The sequence below is a fragment of the Lepidochelys kempii genome, chromosome 20 (assembly GCF_965140265.1).
Source record: "Lepidochelys kempii isolate rLepKem1 chromosome 20, rLepKem1.hap2, whole genome shotgun sequence".
In the NCBI taxonomy this organism is placed as follows: domain Eukaryota; kingdom Metazoa; phylum Chordata; order Testudines; family Cheloniidae; genus Lepidochelys; species Lepidochelys kempii.
Window position 1 is genome coordinate 25,810,770 of NC_133275.1, and position 17,113 is coordinate 25,827,882.

The 17,113-nt window shown below is 43.4% G+C and overlaps 1 protein-coding gene across 3 annotated transcripts in view; it reads right to left on the reverse strand.

Annotated features, from left to right (window-relative positions):
- Window positions 1-652: 652 nt before the first annotated feature.
- Window positions 653-17,113, reverse strand: part of PBX4 (PBX homeobox 4) — a 28,653-nt gene continuing 12,192 nt past the window's right edge. The window contains exons 3-10 of one of the 3 annotated variants that reach the window (XM_073318262.1): window positions 11,784-12,025; window positions 11,215-11,405; window positions 10,748-10,883; window positions 10,306-10,462; window positions 4,446-4,552; window positions 3,662-3,714; window positions 2,723-2,809; window positions 653-1,476 (exon numbers count right to left, since the gene is read on the reverse strand). In XM_073318262.1, the coding sequence (XP_073174363.1) occupies window positions 1,293-1,476; window positions 2,723-2,809; window positions 3,662-3,714; window positions 4,446-4,552; window positions 10,306-10,462; window positions 10,748-10,883; window positions 11,215-11,405; window positions 11,784-12,025 (1,157 nt within the window). In that variant the 3' untranslated portion in view covers window positions 653-1,292. Of the gene's footprint in view, window positions 1,477-2,722; window positions 2,810-3,654; window positions 3,715-4,445; window positions 4,553-10,305; window positions 10,463-10,747; window positions 10,884-11,214; window positions 11,406-11,783; window positions 12,026-17,113 lie in introns of all 3 variants that reach the window. The other 2 variants (XM_073318263.1, XM_073318264.1) reach the window with 2 other exon arrangements.

A 17,113-nucleotide genomic window follows, 5' to 3' on the forward strand; every position in this document is an offset into this window, starting at 1 on the left:
AGTTGAAAGATTTGGATAAGAGAAACCTTTTTGCTTTCAAAACGTATTTAGCATGAAAGTGTAGGAATTAGCTTGCAATTTTTGTCTTATTTCTTTTGTAATCAATTCTGATTTTCTATGCCTCTATCACCTATAATCACGGAAATATTTTTATAGTTAATACATTTGTTGTAATTTTACCTAAAACAGTGTGGTTGATTGAAGTGATTGGGAAATCTCTACCAGGTTAAAATGACAAACTTTATGAGCTTGTATTGCTCAGTAACCAAACAGTACAAGATGGTACATTTCTGGGGTGCAAAGCTGGGACTAGGGATATGCAGGTGTTGCCCATATATAATTCAAGAGTGGCTGGGCATAGCATTCTGGTAAAGGCTGGGGTGAGTGGGCAGAGTGGCAGCTCACACAGCAAAAGCAGGGCATAGTGTACACCAGAATGGAGAATTAAGGGGGCACAGCTGTCCTACGATCTGGACTATACCCTGGCAGATGTCACAGGTAGTTTTAGCAAACGCTGTTTTGAGTAATGGTGCATGGGTTGTTTTTGCATTCATATATAGTGAGGTTTCTGCACTGTCAAAATGGCTGCACTAAGCTGCTACTAACCAGCAAGCCCATAAGGATGAGGGGAGGCTCATGAAAAGGCAGGAAGGAAAAAGGCTTTGGAAGTTTATTATCTTTGATAAAATTTCAACTGAAAATGAGGATTTTGTATTAACATTTTCATAAATGCACAAAATCTATTCACAGGGAAGTCTGAGTTTACACTAGACATTAAATTAGAACTACATGAAATGACACAAAAGATGGAAGTTCCTATTCAATAGCAAAGTCCAATGAAAGTTTTGGTAAAGCAATGTTCTGTTCTGGTTAATTAGTTCAGAATGAATTTGAGTTAAGAAAAGAAAAGCTTGTTTTCCTATACAAAATTACAATACAGAGAACGCGTACAATTACAATACAGGGGGTTTAAATGTTAGTAACTATCAACTAGAACAGAAATTTCATAGTAAAAAAAACCTTATGGAAATTAAAATAAGTCAACTTTAACTGGAAAATCGGAGACAAATGCCAAGTCTTAGAAGAGATACTTTCAGATTCTTACCATAAAATTGATATTTAAAAAATGAATTTGGTTAGGAAAATGAAGCAAGTTCTTTTAAAACAATTTCACATCCCAGTGGGCTGAAGTAAAAAGAACTCAACTGTGTCATGCTGAGAGGTAGAGAGGTATCACTGTGATCACAATCTTCTATTGGTTCCAGGGTTTGTCTGAGGTAATTAGCTGTGTGTCAAGTTGTATAAACAATAGTATTGGCAAGAGAGCAACATTGACAAATTACACTAATGACCTCTTTCCTCTCATCAATAGGTCCTAAAAACTTAATTAGACGCATCTGAATTAACACTTCCAGGGTCTCCAGCAGGTGAAGTGATTGATGAAGGGGTGGTAGCGTCCTGCCAGCTGCCATTAGCCTGAAACAGGGGATAAAACTATTGTCATTAAACCCTGAAGATGTTACTTGCATCCAAAAGATAAATTTTTTTAGTTGGCATATTTCCACATTTCAATAGAACAGTTGTGTTTGTGAAAGTGAGGAATTAAACAATTAGAACAGAGCTCAGTGCAGACATGTGCTGCAAAAGCTCCTCCTACACACCCCTCTTCTGTGCAAGTGTACCCCATCACCTGCACCATACCAGCTGCTTCTATTCCAGACACAGATTGTAATATGCATGAATCTGAGACTAGGACATGATGCACCAAAATCTCACTGGTGACCTATGCCTGCATTTTAACTGCATCTCCAGAAGTGAAAGATGGGTGCATTAACCTCTTTGCCACATCAGGCACCTTCTCCCACCCACAGTAAAGAACATTCCAAGCAAAATTTAAAAAAAAAACCCACAGGAGAATCTGTAACATTTACAGGTTATTAGCTAGCCTGAGACTGATATGAAGTTTGTTGTGCTTGTAAAGCAGTGTGTTCCAGATAGGAATTTCTCATAAGCCAAGGAAAATGCTAGTGCCAGGCTCAGCATGGGGGTCTCAGCATGCCATTTCCTTTATAGCCCACTGGATTTTTTTTAAAGCAATACAGCTAAGACCAGCAGTCCCCAAACTTTTAAGTGTCATGCCCCCACCTCCCTCCAGAGCCAGGGTTGGGAGTAGGGCTGGGGCCAGCATCTGGGCCTGCGGCCAGGTACGGGTCCATCCCCAGCTTTGTCCCCAGCCTCATCCCCAGGCCAGGAACAGAACCACGGCCAAGGCTGGGAGCTGGTGCAGGCCCAGGATTGGAGCCACACTGAGGTTGGGGACGGGGCCAGGTGCAGCACTGGGGGCCAGGGATGCAGCTGGGTAAGGGAGGAGCTGAGTGAGACTGGCCCAGACCCTACCATACCCCACCCAGACATCCCTCCACACTGCCGTAGAGGACACGCCCCACACTTTGCAGACCTCTGTCTTAGACAATAGCCTTTCCATTGGAGTAGCTCAAAGAGGCTAGCCAGTCCCTTTAGCTACCCAGGCAACCATTTAGTGGCTGGGGGGTAGACCAGGAATAGCAGAAGACCACTAGGTTCTGGAAATCACTTTTTTATAAACAAACAGCAATTTATAACTATGTTAAGACACAAAGGGGTAGTGTGCAATAAGAAATGCATTCTCTAATTCCTGCTAAAAAATTCACTTATCTACTGAAAGTGAAATCAAGCTGCTTACATCAATGCGCTGCGTCGTATACAAAGGATTCCCCACAATGGTGTCATATCTTCCTGTCTGGTGTATGACATGATGTAAGGAATCCATCTGTAACAAGACCACAAATGAGATGGGATTAACAAGTGTGACTGTTCTTAATGTTTCCTCTGAATACTGTAGGGGTGCCTCAGTTTCCCCTAGGCATTTCTTAAGTCTCTAGGTGGTGGGATAAGGGGGTGTAATTGTTGCAGAGCAAAGAGCCAGTGAACATAAATGGCTGACACGCTGTCTCCTGGCAACTGATGACCGGGGCCCTTCCGCCCCTGCAATGTGAGAGCTAAAGAGTTGGAGAACAAAGGAATCAGGTGACCTCCTGGCCCGGGAAAGGGACAAAGCCCAGAGGAGGAGGGGCTGGAGGAGGAGTCAGTTGGGGGCTGGCTGCGGATGTGGAGTGAAGTGCAGACAGGGTTATCTGGCTTACTGCCCCCCCCACCCCCCCAAATAGACCCGGCTGAAGGGTCCTGTTCTCTGTACCTACAAGCTTTGTTTTAGACCATGTTCCTGTCATCTAATAAACCACTGTTTTACTCGCTGGCTAAGAGTCACATCTGACTGAGAAGTTGGGGTGCAGGACCCTCTGGCTTCCTCAGGACCCTGCCTGGGTAAATTCAGTGCGAGAAGGGCACTGAGGGGCAGAGGATGCTGAATGCTCCAAGGTCAGACCCAGGAAGGTGGAAGCCATGTGAGCTTCTTGCCCTGAAGACAGTCTCCTCACAGAGAGGAGACTTCACCAGAATCCTGACTGGCTTCGTGGGGAGCAGTTCCAGAGCATCGCCCAGGGACTCCGTGACAACAAGGGAAATGGTCTGATAAGAAATGAAGTGGTGTTGTAACACAGCATTCTAATGCCTAAAGCATGTGGCAAGGAAAGATGTAGAGGGCCAAACACTTAACTTGCACCTCTCAAGTGGTTTTCTTGTATGAAGGGAATTGCTTTCATGGTTCTGTTTTCTCTACAAAGGAAAGAAAAGTGAGGGGGGATTTGATAGCAGCCTTCAACTACCTGAAGGGGGGGGTTCCAAAGAGGATGGAGCTAGGCTGTTCTCAGTTGTGGCAGATGACAGAACAAGGAGTAACGGTCTCAAGTTGCAGCGTGGGAGGTCTAGATTGGATATTAGAAAAAATTTCACTGGAAGAGTGGTGAAGCACTGGAATGGGTTACCGAGGGAGGTGGTGGAATTTCCATCCTTAAAAACCTCTAAGGCCCTGCTTGATAAAGCCCTGGCTGGGATGATTTAGTTGGGGCTGGTCCTGCTTTGAGCAGGCAGTTGGACTAGATGACCTCCCGAGGTCTCTTCCAACTCTAATCTTCTATGATACATGGGATCACTTTTAGATCAATTTAGTCCCCAAGTTTAGAGTTCATAAATCCAAAGTTCAAGAGAGTCCTTGAAGGGTTCCCCGCCCACCCCCAAATTCCACATTAAAAAACCCAACTTTGTTCAGCTTTAATCATTCCTTGAAATCTAACCAATGGAGTACTGTTCTAATACATGCGAGATGGCGGGGGGGGGGAGGGGGAGGAGTCACTACTCTATCCTCATTAAAGTACGTGAATACTGAATGTGCAAAACCAGTTATTTTGCAAATTTGAATCTATTTGCATCCATATACAAATGAGATGTACCAAATGAGACATTTGCCTTGTTGACGAAGCTATGTGCCAGTTCTCCCACACGCCTACCTGTGACTGCACATTGGCTCCCACTGGGGAGCTCTGATAGGAAGTCAGTGACTGCAAGTTTATAAATGAATCTCCAGAATTTGTCATCTTAAAAGAGCCAGAGGAACCTGAAATAAAGCAAGAATAAAGTTTAGCCAAATGCAGAGAAACTGTTTGGCTCTTTCTTCTAAAGCAGAAATATTACATTATCTTAAGTTTGAAGGAAAACTAAAAAAAAAAAAAATTATACATACAAAAAAGGCAACTTTCAAACACTGCCAAAAGATACCCAGGGCAAGTATATGCCTTCAGAAAGTGAATAAAGGTTATATAAGAGAAACAAACTGATACAAGTACTCTCTTTATTGGCAAAAGACAAGCCATCTGGTCCATGATGCACGGTCCCCTGTTTGGTAAGTATTAAGGATACACCATTATAAAGAAGGCATGACACAGATTACTAGAACATGGGCTGCACTTGAGATTTTCAGAGGCATTGAGGCATCTAAAGATGTAGACAGGTGCCTGGTGGGATTTTCAGAAGCATCCAGGTGCCAAATTTGCCATTGAAATCAATGGGCATTCAGCATCAGGATGCTTCTGAAAATCCCAATAGGCCACTTATCTGCATCTTTAGTTACCTAAATACCTTTCACAATCTGGCCCCTTGTCTACAACCTAGAATTCAAATTAAGTAATTAAGTTAATAGGTGCTCAAAACAAAACTCCAATTAACACGAACAGAGATAAAAAGGCCAATCCTTGGGTCTGGCTAAGCAGCACACAGTGCAAGACCCAAGTGTGGAGGTAAGAGGTAGAAATGCATATTTCTGAGACTAAGCATCAAATGTGTTCTGCACTCGTCCCCAGTGCAGAGCAGCCATGCCAAAAGCAGCATTCCCCTAAGGGCCATTCTGCTAGCTAGGGATTGCTGGCATGCAAGCCACCATGTCCCCTCCCCCATGGCTTCATGCACCCTGGGAATTCCCTGTGGTTGCCCTGTGAGCAGCTTCCAATAGAAAAAATTGGGGGGGGGGGGCACACCAAGGATCTGGTCCCAGAGGTATAACACATTGATGGGAGGAATGATACAAATTAAACACTGGTTATATCTCGTAGACCCAGGTGTGTGTATCTGGGCTTGGCAGTTCATAGCCCTGGCACATATGAGCTTGCTGTATCAGTTATGAATGTTTTAGATTAGATTAGGAGAGAGAGAGAGCGCACGAGCAAGCGTGCGCTCAAGCCCTGGCTCCTCTTTCATTACAAATTAGGCTCTGGATATAATCCTCCATAAAACACACCTCTCATGTCACATGATAGTGTGACAACCCTGCAAAGGGCACATTTGTAAAGAAGAAAGCGGTTAAATCTTTTTATTTTTAAGCCACCAAATTTAACCTCTAACATTACAAAATGGATCTAGTTTTTCCACTCCTCTAGTCACGTCTAAAAGGAGGTGTTGGTAACTCCCTGATGCAAAAACACTTCTTCAGGTTTTTCCTTTGACAATCTTCAGTAAAGCCACACTAATGTGCATTGCTGATGGGAAGTCTCACTGGTCTACTGAAATTACCCAAGTAAGCAAACAAAATATCTAAGGATAATGGATCACCATTTGACACATTTAACTTAGATTTGATGTATGAAATATTTTGTACTGTAACATCTTAGTAAGCCTTCTGTAGTATAACTTTTAAAGTAATAAATACTTAGTTCTTGGTTAATATCTGTTGGTAATATTACTCCTGGGGGGAATTCTGCACCACTGCACATGCCCAGAATTAATGTCCCCCATAGAAAAATGCTGTCTGATGGGGAAGCAAAGGGAAGCCTTAAATTGCAAACATAAATTGTTGTGCAAAAGTCAACATGGTTTCTGTAAAGCAGAGGTGGGCAAACTACAGCCCGCGGGACCGTCCTGCCAGGCCCCTGAGCTCCTGGCCGGTGAGGCTAGTCCCCAGCCCCTCCCCTGCAGTCACACCACCACACGGGCAGCACGGCTGCGAGCTCCTGCCACTCTGAGCAGCATGGTAAGGAGGCGGCGGCATGTGCGTGGCTGAGAGTAGGGGGTCCCAGGGGGCAGTCAGGGGACAGGATAGGCGTGGGAGTCCAGGGGGGCTATCAGGGAGCGGGGGTGTGGACAGAGTTTGGGGCAGTCTGGGGTAGTGGAGCAGGGGGGTTGGATAAGTGTGGGAGACCTGGGGGGCCTGTCAGGGGCAGGGATGTGGATAGTGGTCGGGGGGGGGCAGTCAGGGGACCTATCAGGGAGCAGGGGTGTGGACAGGGGTTGGGGCAGTCTGGGGTAGTGGAGCGGGGGGGGGGTTGGATAAGCGTGGGAGACCCGGGGGGGCCTGTCAGGGGCAGGGATGTGGATAGTGGTGGGGGGACAGTCAGGGGACAGGGAGCGGGGGTGGAGGGGAGAAGAGGGGCTTGAATGGATTGGGAGTTCTGAGGGGGGCAGTCAGGGGACAAGGAGCGGAGGGAGTAGGGGGTTGAATGGGTTGGGGGTTCTGAGGGGGACAGTCATGGGGTGGGAAGTGGGTGGGGACTGATAGGGGGCGGGGGCCAGGCTTTTTGGGGGGCACATCCTTCCCTACCTGGCCCTCCATACAGTTTCACAGCAAGATGTGGCCCTCAGGCCAAAAAGTTTGCCCACCCCTGCTGTAAAGGAAGATCATGTCTTACTAATCTATTAGAGTTCTTTGAGGGGGTCAACAAACATGTGGACAAAGGGGATCCAGTGGACATAGTGTACTTAGATTTCCAGAAACCCTTTCACAAGGTCCCTCACCAAAGGCTCTTAGGTAAATTAAGTTGTCATGGGATAAGAAGGAAGATCCTTTCATGGATTGAGAACTGGTTAAAAGACAGGGAATAAAGGGTAGGAATAAACGGTAAATTTTCAGAATGGAGAGGGGTAACTAGTGGTGTTCCCCCAAGCATCAGTCCTAGGACCAATCCTATTCAACCAATTCATAAATGATCTGGAGAAAGGGGTAAACAGTAAGGTGGCAAAGTTTGCAGATACTAAACTGCTCAAGATAGTTAAAAGACAAAAACAGACTGAAGAACTTCAAAAGGATCTCACAAAACTAAGTGATTGGGCAACAAAAATGGCAAATGAAATTTAATGTGGATAAATGTAAAGTAATGCACATTGGAAAAAAACCCCAATTATACATACAACATGATGGGGGCTAATTTAGCTACAACTAATCAGGAGAAGGATCTTGGAGTCATCGTGGATATTTCTCTGAAGATGTTCACGCAGTGTGCAGCAGCAGTCAAAAAAGCAAACGGGATGTTAGGAATAATTAAAAGGGATAGAGAATAAGACGGAGAATATCTTATTGCCTTTGTATAAATCCATGGTACGCCCACATCTTGAATACTGCATACAGATGTGGTCCCCTCATCTCAAAAAAGATAGACTGGCATTAGAAAAGATTCCGAAAAGGGCAACTAAAATGGTTAGGGGGTTGGAACAGGTCCCATATGAGGGGAGATTGAAGAGGCTAGGACTTTTCAGCTTGGAAAAGAGGATACTAAGGGGGGATATGATAGAGGTCTATAAAATCATGAGTGGTGTGGAGAAAGTGAATAAGGAAAAGTTATTTACTTGTTCCCATAATATAAGAACTAGGGGCCACCAAATGAAATTAATGGGTAGCAGGTTTAAAACAAATAGAAGGATGTTCTTCACTCGGCACAAAGTCAACCTGCGGAACTCCTTGCCTGAGGAGGTTGTGAAGGCTAGGACTATAACAGGGTTTAAAAGAGAACTGGATAAATTCATGGAGGTTAAGTCCATTAATGGCTATTAGCCAGGACGGATAAGGAAGGGTGTCCCTTGCCTCTGTTTGTCAGAGGGTGGAGACGGATGGCAGGAGAGAGATCACTTGATCATTACCTATTAGGTTCACTCCCTCTGGGGCACCTGTCATTGGCCACTGTCGGTAGACAGGATACTGGGCTGGATGGACCTTTGGTCTGACCCAGTATGGCCACTCTTATGAAGCCACAAAAGTGGTCATGCAACCCTCCCCAGCAGTGTGTTTCAGGTGCCCAGATAGCCGGCAGAGAGGTAAATCACTGTGGGGCAGGGCGTGGGATTGTGAAAGATTCGGCTGGTGGCTCCTACTCTGTGCCGGGCTCAGCTGCTAGTTCTGGCTGGGCTGAAAAGAGGAAGTCCCATCCTCCCCCTGCACGGCATTCAGGGCCATGTCAGACCCACCCCCAGATTTCTCCCCCACCCCCATGCTTCCTGCACTCATCACTCCTCAGCTGCAGGGGGAAGGATCACTGTAAAGGGAGCTGCTCCCACATCCGCCCAGCCCCTGTGCATTCAGACCCCCTCATACACAAACCCTCCCACCGAGCCTCACCCCCCCACACCAGAACCCCCCTTGACGAGCCCCATTCCCCCTGGACCACCCCAATGAGCCACCAGCACCCAGATCCTCACACTACCAAGCCCCAACCAGCTGCACTTGGATCCCCACCCCACTGAGCCCCATTCCCCCAGCATCTGGGCCCCACCCCCACTGAGCTCTCCACACTCAGACCCCCCTGCTGAGCTCTATCCCCCCCCACCAACACCCCCCCGCTGAGCCCCAACCACCTTCACCTGAACCCCCCTGCAGAGCCCCATCATTTCACCCAGAACTCCCCCCAACAGGCCCCTGTGCATCCAGATCCCCCCACACCCAAATCCCCCACTGAGCTGCTCGCACCCAGAGTGCCCCACCCAGAACCCTCTCAACCCACACCTGGATTCCCCACACTGAAGCCCCTCCACACTTGTATCCTGCCTTGCTGAGCTTGCCTGCCCACACCTGGTGCACCTGGCACGAGGGGCAGTGCCCTGGGGTGATTCTGGGGCAGGCTCAGTCCTTGCACTGTGTCAGGGTTGGTTGCAACCTCACCACTTAGTCTGTGTCCCTGGAGTGGAGTGTGGTGCAGTGCTCTCCCACCTCTGTGCAGCCAGTGGTCTGTGCTCCCCATTTATTTGCAATAAAATTTGCAGAATTTTAAAATATTGTGTGCAGAATTTAATTTTTTGATGCATAATGCCCTCAGAAGTATAATATGAGGCTTCCCTATAATATTCGCTACTAATTTTTTTCCTGAGGAGACAGATATGGTCAGGAATGCACAAATTATGTGGGACAGATTAGGAAGGTGAGAATTAATGAGTTTCAATTGTATCTTTAACATGTGCATATGATTAGTCGGAAGTGCCACTACACACACACAGGCTCTTATCCTTTGTGGTGCTCTGACACAGTGGTATAAAGACTAGGAGGGCCATTTGCAACGAGAATGAGAAGCCTCTGGCTCCGGACTATAGAGGCTTCTCAAAGTAGGAACATGAGAAATACCATATTTTAGAGAAAAAAGAAAAGGAGTACTTGTGGCACCTTAGAGACTAACCAATTTATTTGAGCATAAGCTTTCGTGAGCTACAGCTCACTTCATCGGATGCATACTGTGGAAAGTGTAGAAGAAAAAACCCACTTTGTGCGTGTGGGGTGGAGTGGGGTGGGGTGGGGTGAGAGAACCTGGATTTGTGCTGGAAATGGCCCAACTTGATTATCATACACACTGTAAGGAGAGTGATCACTTTAGATAAGCTATTACCAGCAGGAGAGCTGGGTGGGGGGAGGTATTTTTTCATGCTTTGTGTGTATAAAAAGATCTTCTACACTTTCCACAGTATGCATCCGATGAAGTGAGCTGTAGCTCACGAAAGCTTATGCTCAAATAAATTGGTTAGTATAAGGTGCCACAAGTACTCCTTTTCTTTTTGTGAATACAGACTAACACAGCTGTTACTCTGAAACCTGTCATATTTTAGAGGCAGCTTTTCCTTACTTACCAGAATTTGGTGTTGATGGGGAGTTTGCCTGGTTACCCTGGGCCACCACATTTGTTGCATCCACAGCTGTTTTTGCTGCATAAATGTTAGCCTCTTCCTGGAACTTCCCCATATTTTTTTTGTACCGGATTCTCTTGTTACCAAACCAGTTGGAGACCTAGAAAAACATCCCTGTCAATACTTGACCAAACTATCATGATCGCCTAGTAGTTATTGAGGCTACCACCAGAGGTAACTCAAACCAAGGTTAGAGGGAAAAATTTGCCATATAGCCTCTAACAAAATCTAGGATGCATAAAAGCCTCTTTCACCATAATAGGTGGTAATAATGAACCATGAGAGTTTAACTACAAGTCTCCTAATGACAGAGGACTACTGATATTTTACAAAAATAAAAAAGCATCTTTACAATGAGAGCAATTTCAAATAAAGCACTGTATACCTGCGAGACTGTGATGCCACCCTTCTTCGCTAGCTCTTCTTTGGCTTCTTCACTGGGGTAAGGATTACTCAGGTGGGAATAAAAATACTCATTCAGTACTTCTGTTGCCTGTTTGCTGAAGTTACGCCGTTTACGCCTGTAAATACACAAATAGTTATTCTTCCTGCTAAAAAGAGTTAAAGAACATACCACAGGGATTTGTCTCATCTCCTCTGAAATCTACTCTATATTGTTTCAGCAAATTCACAAGACAGACTTTAATAGCTATTAAAGATTGTAATATTAATGATAACTAAGCATACTTCATAACACATGACCAGTGGTGTGTATTTAAAGATATTTATACTAGTTCAAGGTTGTAAATACAGGCATTATAACTGTTTTATAATTACTGGCATCAAGCAAACACATCAGAAAATGTGGTCAGAGCCAATAGCTGTTGCCATTGGGTTGTGCTTGTTTATTACCTTGCATCAAGAAATCGTGAGCGCAAGATCATCACTGCCTCACATGTGCTCTGTTTCAGCTGCATCTGGATAGTGCTGAATTTGCCATGGATTATGTTCACCATGCGCTCAATTTCTTTTGGTGAAATTGGCCTTGTTCTACTCTGTTCTCTGAGAAGGTTCATAACGTGGGTGGTGAACTCACTGCATGCCTGAAAATAAATTAAATCAACACACACAATAAAGTACCCCTAAAGTTCGGTTTAATTTCCCCAGTAAGTGAATAAATCCAGAATATTTTAATTCACGTTTAGCTTTACTCCTCTATTTCCTCTTAAAAGTATTGCAACAAGTATAATCTTTCAGTTAGCTTAGACATCAGACCAGGCAAGTTTAATGAATGTCAAAAGTCCTTTCATTTTAGTCTTATTCTAACATAGTGAGCTGAAAGATTTTTAATTGAATTTGCCATCCTTGCATTTATATGAATAGTTTATACTCCCTGTTCTGAGCTTACAACCAACAGCAAAGGAAAAACGGTTATTTTTTTTAATTGAGATGATAAAAACTCTTCCATGCAGAAAGATCACCTGTTCATATTTCTCTAGCTCAGAGTGGTATATCTGTCGGATCTGTGACAGCTTGGCCCTGTAGTCAGAGTGTTCAATGCTATTGTCATTTGGACAGCCACCTGATGTTGCTGCTACAGTCGTAGGTCCTCCTCTTCCTCTTTTCTCCGGCCCGGAGACACCCTCTGCCAGCAACATGTTATCTAGTCTCATTAGTTGAGCATCGGGGGGATCTTCCTCCTGAATACCGCGAATACTTAACACTAGATAAATATAAACAGGGATCAACAGGTTATTTCCAAAGTAGGGAAAAAGTCAGCTTTAACTCTGGTGATTTATTTATATTCTCTTCAGATTTTAACAGAGTAATGTCTTCATGTACAAGGAAAAATCGGACAGTTAATGAAGCTGAATGATGACAAATTCAAAATTCACAAGATGCTGCTAAGACCAAGAATTTACCAAAATTCAAAGAGATTGTACATTTATATGTATAACAAGGATATACTGAGTTATAGTAATTAACATTAAAAAAATGTTGGAAGGGACTTAAAACCTCATGCTTTAGATTAGACTAATCTCTAACTATTAGAGGTTAGGTTGAGAACTTCATGGAACAGATAACGCCCCCATTGGCCCCTCAGAAGCATCTGGTGCTGGCTACTGTTGGAGACAGGATACTGGACTGGGTCTGATACACCATGGCAATTGCTTTATTCCTAGACATGTAACTGAAAAGAATGACACAAAAGTACAAACCTCTATGGAAGTCAGTACAACAGGGATGAATTTTGCCTAGTCTGTTCTATGTCACCAAGTCTGACACCTCTGAATTTCCATTAGAATCAGACCTAGAGGTATTACTTTGTGAATAGTCTAAAACCACCAAAACAGTCCTATATTTATGTCTGAATTGTACATAAGTCTCTAATCGCAAGAGAGCCAAGCTTTAGAGCCGTTTATGAACTTACATGCTTCTACATATGTAGTTTGTTTAAACATGTTTATTTAAAAATATATAATCATTTCCTTCTCCCAACAGTGTTTTGTCTCAACAGCTGATTGGGGGCAATCTCCATTTTAAATAAGAGTTTGCAGGGCAGTTGAGCCAATTGAACAATATATGTATGCAAACATTTTTCAATTCTTTCTAATTCAAATTCTTTGCTTGTTAACCACAATTTTTAGTCTCAAGAGAACAGTAGGTACTAGACAAATTTTGTTAAATGACTGAAGCTTGCAAAGCTTCAGAGATTTGATATCCTATAATCTTCACACACCAAGGACAATTTTTTTTTAAATACATAGATTCAAGATGAAGGAGATACCATAATTATGAAGCAGTTGGGCAAAGGGACCATCTTTCACTATAGGCAAGGCCAGGATCCTGATTAACAAGTATACGGACACTTAATATACACAGATTACAAAATACTGAAACAATATAAATAAAAATCCAGATTAGTTTACAATTAGAAATTCATAAGCCAACATTCACAATTCTGAAAACACGCATACTACAATAAAAGTTAACTTAACTTTTGCTGAGTCACACAATATTTTACAAACCATACAGAAACTATAAACCATGCAGACAGCGAAAAGACAACATACAGTCTTAAACTGCCAGTGTAGTCAAACTGTTCTCTTAAGTGTGCCCCCCGAACCTATTCTTTCTGCCTTTGCCAGCAAAAAAGTAGAGCAAGGGCATGCACACAGGACCAGGGTGTCAACATAAAAACCTTAAGACCTTGCTCCATTAACCATAAATCTTGCTCCACATAACAGTGTTGGCTTTAATAAAAAATAGTTCTGTCAACTGAACCTCAGTTGCTTAACTTTTTTAAAGTTACACAACTCCAGCAAAAGTTGGAAAAAAACTGAAGTACTCAATGCTTTTTTTGCCTTGGTCTTCGGACAAGGTCAGCTCCCAGACTGCTGCACTTGGCAGCACAGTATGGGGAGGAGGTGAGCAGCCCTCACTGGTGAAAGAACAGGTTAAGGACTATTCAGGAAAGCTGAACATGCACAAGACCATGGGGCCCAATGCAATGCATCCAAGGGTGCTGGCTGATGTGATTGCAGAGCCACTGGCAATTATCTTAGAAAACTTGTGGCAATTGGGAGAGGTCCCGGACGATTGGAAAAAGGCAAATATAGTGCCCACCTTTAAAAAAAGGGAAGAAGGAGAATCTGGAGAACTACAGACCGGTCAGCCTCACCTCAGTCCCTGGAAAAATCATGGAGCAGGTCTTCAAGGAATCCATTTTGAAGCACTTGGGTTGAGGAAGCGGATCAGAAAAAAAGTCAATATGGATTCACCAAGGGCAAGTCATGCCTGACCAAGCCGATTGCCTTCTATGATGAAATAACTGGCTCTGTGGATATGGGGAAAAGCAGTGGACGTGATATACCTTGACTTTAGGAAAGCTTTTGATACGATCTCCCACAGTATTCTTGCCAGCAAGTTAAAGTAGTATGGATTGGATGAATGGACTATATGGTGGATAGAAAGCTGGCTAGATCATCAGGCTCAATAGGAAGTGATCAACAGCTCAATGTCTAGTTGGCAGCCGCTATCAAGCGGAGTACCCCAGGGGTCGGTCCTGGGGTCGGTTTTGTTCAACATCTTCATTAATGATCTTGATCATGGGATGGATTGCACCCTCAGCAAGTTCATGGATGACACTAAGATGTGGGGAGAGGTAGATAAGCTGGAGGGTAGGGATAGGGTCCAGAGTGACTTAGACAAATTGGAAGATTGGGCCAAAAGAAATCCGACGAGGTTCAACAAGGACAAGTGCAGAGTCCTGCTACAGGCTGGGGAACGGCCAGCTAAGTGGCAGTTCTGCAGAAAAGGACCTGGGGATTACAGTGGATGAGAAGCTGGATATGAATCAACAGTGTGCCCTTGCTGCCAAGAAGACTAACGGCATATTGGGCTACATCAGTAAGAACATTGCCAGCAGATCGAGGGAAGTGATTATTCCCCTTTATTCAGCACTGGTGAGGCCACATCTAGAGTATTGCATCCAGTTTTGGGCCCCCACTTACAGAAAGGATTTGGACAAATTGGAGAGACTCCAGCAGAGGGCAATGAAATGATTAAGAGCAATGATTAGGGGCCAGGGGCACATGACTTATAAGGAGCAGCTGAGGGAACTGAGCTTATTTAGTCTGCAGAAGAGAAAAGTGAGGGGGGATTTGATAGCAGCCTTCAACTACCTGAAGGGGGGTTCCAAAGAGGTTGGAGCTAGGCTGTTCTCAGTGGTGGCAGAAGACAGAATAAGGAGTAATGGTCTCAAGTTGCAGTGCGGGAGGTCTAGGTTGGATATTAGGAAAAACAATTTCACTAGAAGAGTGGTGAAGCGCTGGAATGGGTTACCTAGGGAGGTGGTGGAATCTCCATCATTAGAGGTTTTTAAGGCCTGGCTTGACAAAGCCCTGGCTGGGATGATTTAGTTGGGGCTGGTCCTGCTTTGAGCAGGGGGGATGGACTAGACCTCCTGAGGTCTCTTCCAACCCTAATCTTCTAGGATTCTATGAAAAGAAAAAAATCCATCTTCCAACAGGAGAAAATAGTCCTGAATTCCTTTCAGATCACCTAGAGAAACAGTTCTTAATTTTTGCATCTTATATTTTTGCATATTTTTTGCAAGAAAGTGTGTGTAACAGACTGATATGGATACACCATTTCTTCTAGATACAGTACTTCCCCTACTACATATTCAGTCTTAAAACAGTGTATTTACTGAAGAGTTTCAGACACAAATCTTGGGCAAAACAGACTGGCATTAACGCCAGAGAATGGGCAAAGAGTTTTTTCCACTTTTAAATGGTTTTAAAATACATATATGCATAGTGAAACACCATTTATGTAGCAAACACTGCCTTGCCACCCATAGCTAGCAGTTTCATGGTCCTCAACTTTGTTTTACTCTCTCACTAGGTTTTCAACCTAGTAAGTCTGTTCTTCTGACTTCTATAATTCACCCTCCTTGGCCTCTCGTTCCAATACTCAGTCATAGAAAATGGAACAAAGCCAGTTCCACAGAAAGAAGAAAATGAAAAGCAAACTGAAAAGATGCTCTCCATTAAAACATGAGTGGGGAATTCTGCTAAAGGAGTGTAAGGAAGGGAAACTTGCATATTTTTTAACCAGAAATTAAAACAAAGGAAAGCATATTTTTATTGCAGATCATACACAAAAGTGTTCCTCTAACAGCACCATTACTGAATAGATACTTTTGTAACGTGGAAACAAGAGGAAAAAAAATCGTAGTTTGTTGTTTTTTTTTTTAAAATGCCAGTTCTCTATTTCCAAATAGTTCTGAACTACGGGTTGGCCACTGGGACTGCAACCACGTGGGCAAGTGAGCCAGAGTTCATTTGCTAACTAATCTTGGCTAAATTTCACATTAAAGTATTTTGATTGGTAGGTACGAATACAATTGAGAGGAGCAGATATATTTGGGTCTTGCTTGCCATTTGAATGCAATTCTGCCAATCCCTTTTCCATATGTATATATTGCATATCAGAATCTGCCTCAGTGCTAGAGTCAAGTTCCCAGCTGCAGCTTAATTTTCTGTCACTTGTCTAATTACAGTAATTAGACATTAGTTATCAATTACACATAGGCTCATCTCAAGTCAACTGTTGAAATGCATGTATGAAATGCTTGTAGAGTCTCAAGGGAAGAATTTAGTTGGCTGACTCAAGTAAGTCACAAGTAGAGAGGAGTTAAAAATCATTAATTTTGTAGGCTGCACTTCTACTCTGGTAAGTCAAATGTTTATTTAATGGAACTCTGTCAAGATGATTAGACCTAAGCATTACTGACTGAGCTTTTTTTTTTTTTTTAAAGCCTACTACACAACCTATATTTTAAACTCCTGGTTTAATTGAAATTCACTTAAATTATACATATAATTGCCCCAAAGATCAGATATTTTAAATGGTTAAATAAAGCCATTAAACTCCTCAAACTCAGACTTTCACTGAGCAGCTGTCACAGGTGGTCAATTTTTAGGCCTAATACTTTCAACATCCCTCTTCAACTAGTTTAACATTTGAGTTATTTTTGGTATTAATAAAAAATGTCTGATTCATTCAAAACTATCTATTTGAAGAATTCATAACCAAGAATTTGCTGCACGTAGCAGCCTGTTCAAATCAGTGAGAACAAAAGCTGCATTCATTTATGTAACAACCCTCTAGAGCCAGTAATCATGGAAGAGGATGATTGGATGAACAAAACCATAACCAGCACAGCCACTTTATAGGGTGGTATTAAATCCAGCGTGTGGAAGGGTATTTAGATAACACAAGCTGCCTATAAGTCATTTCAGTT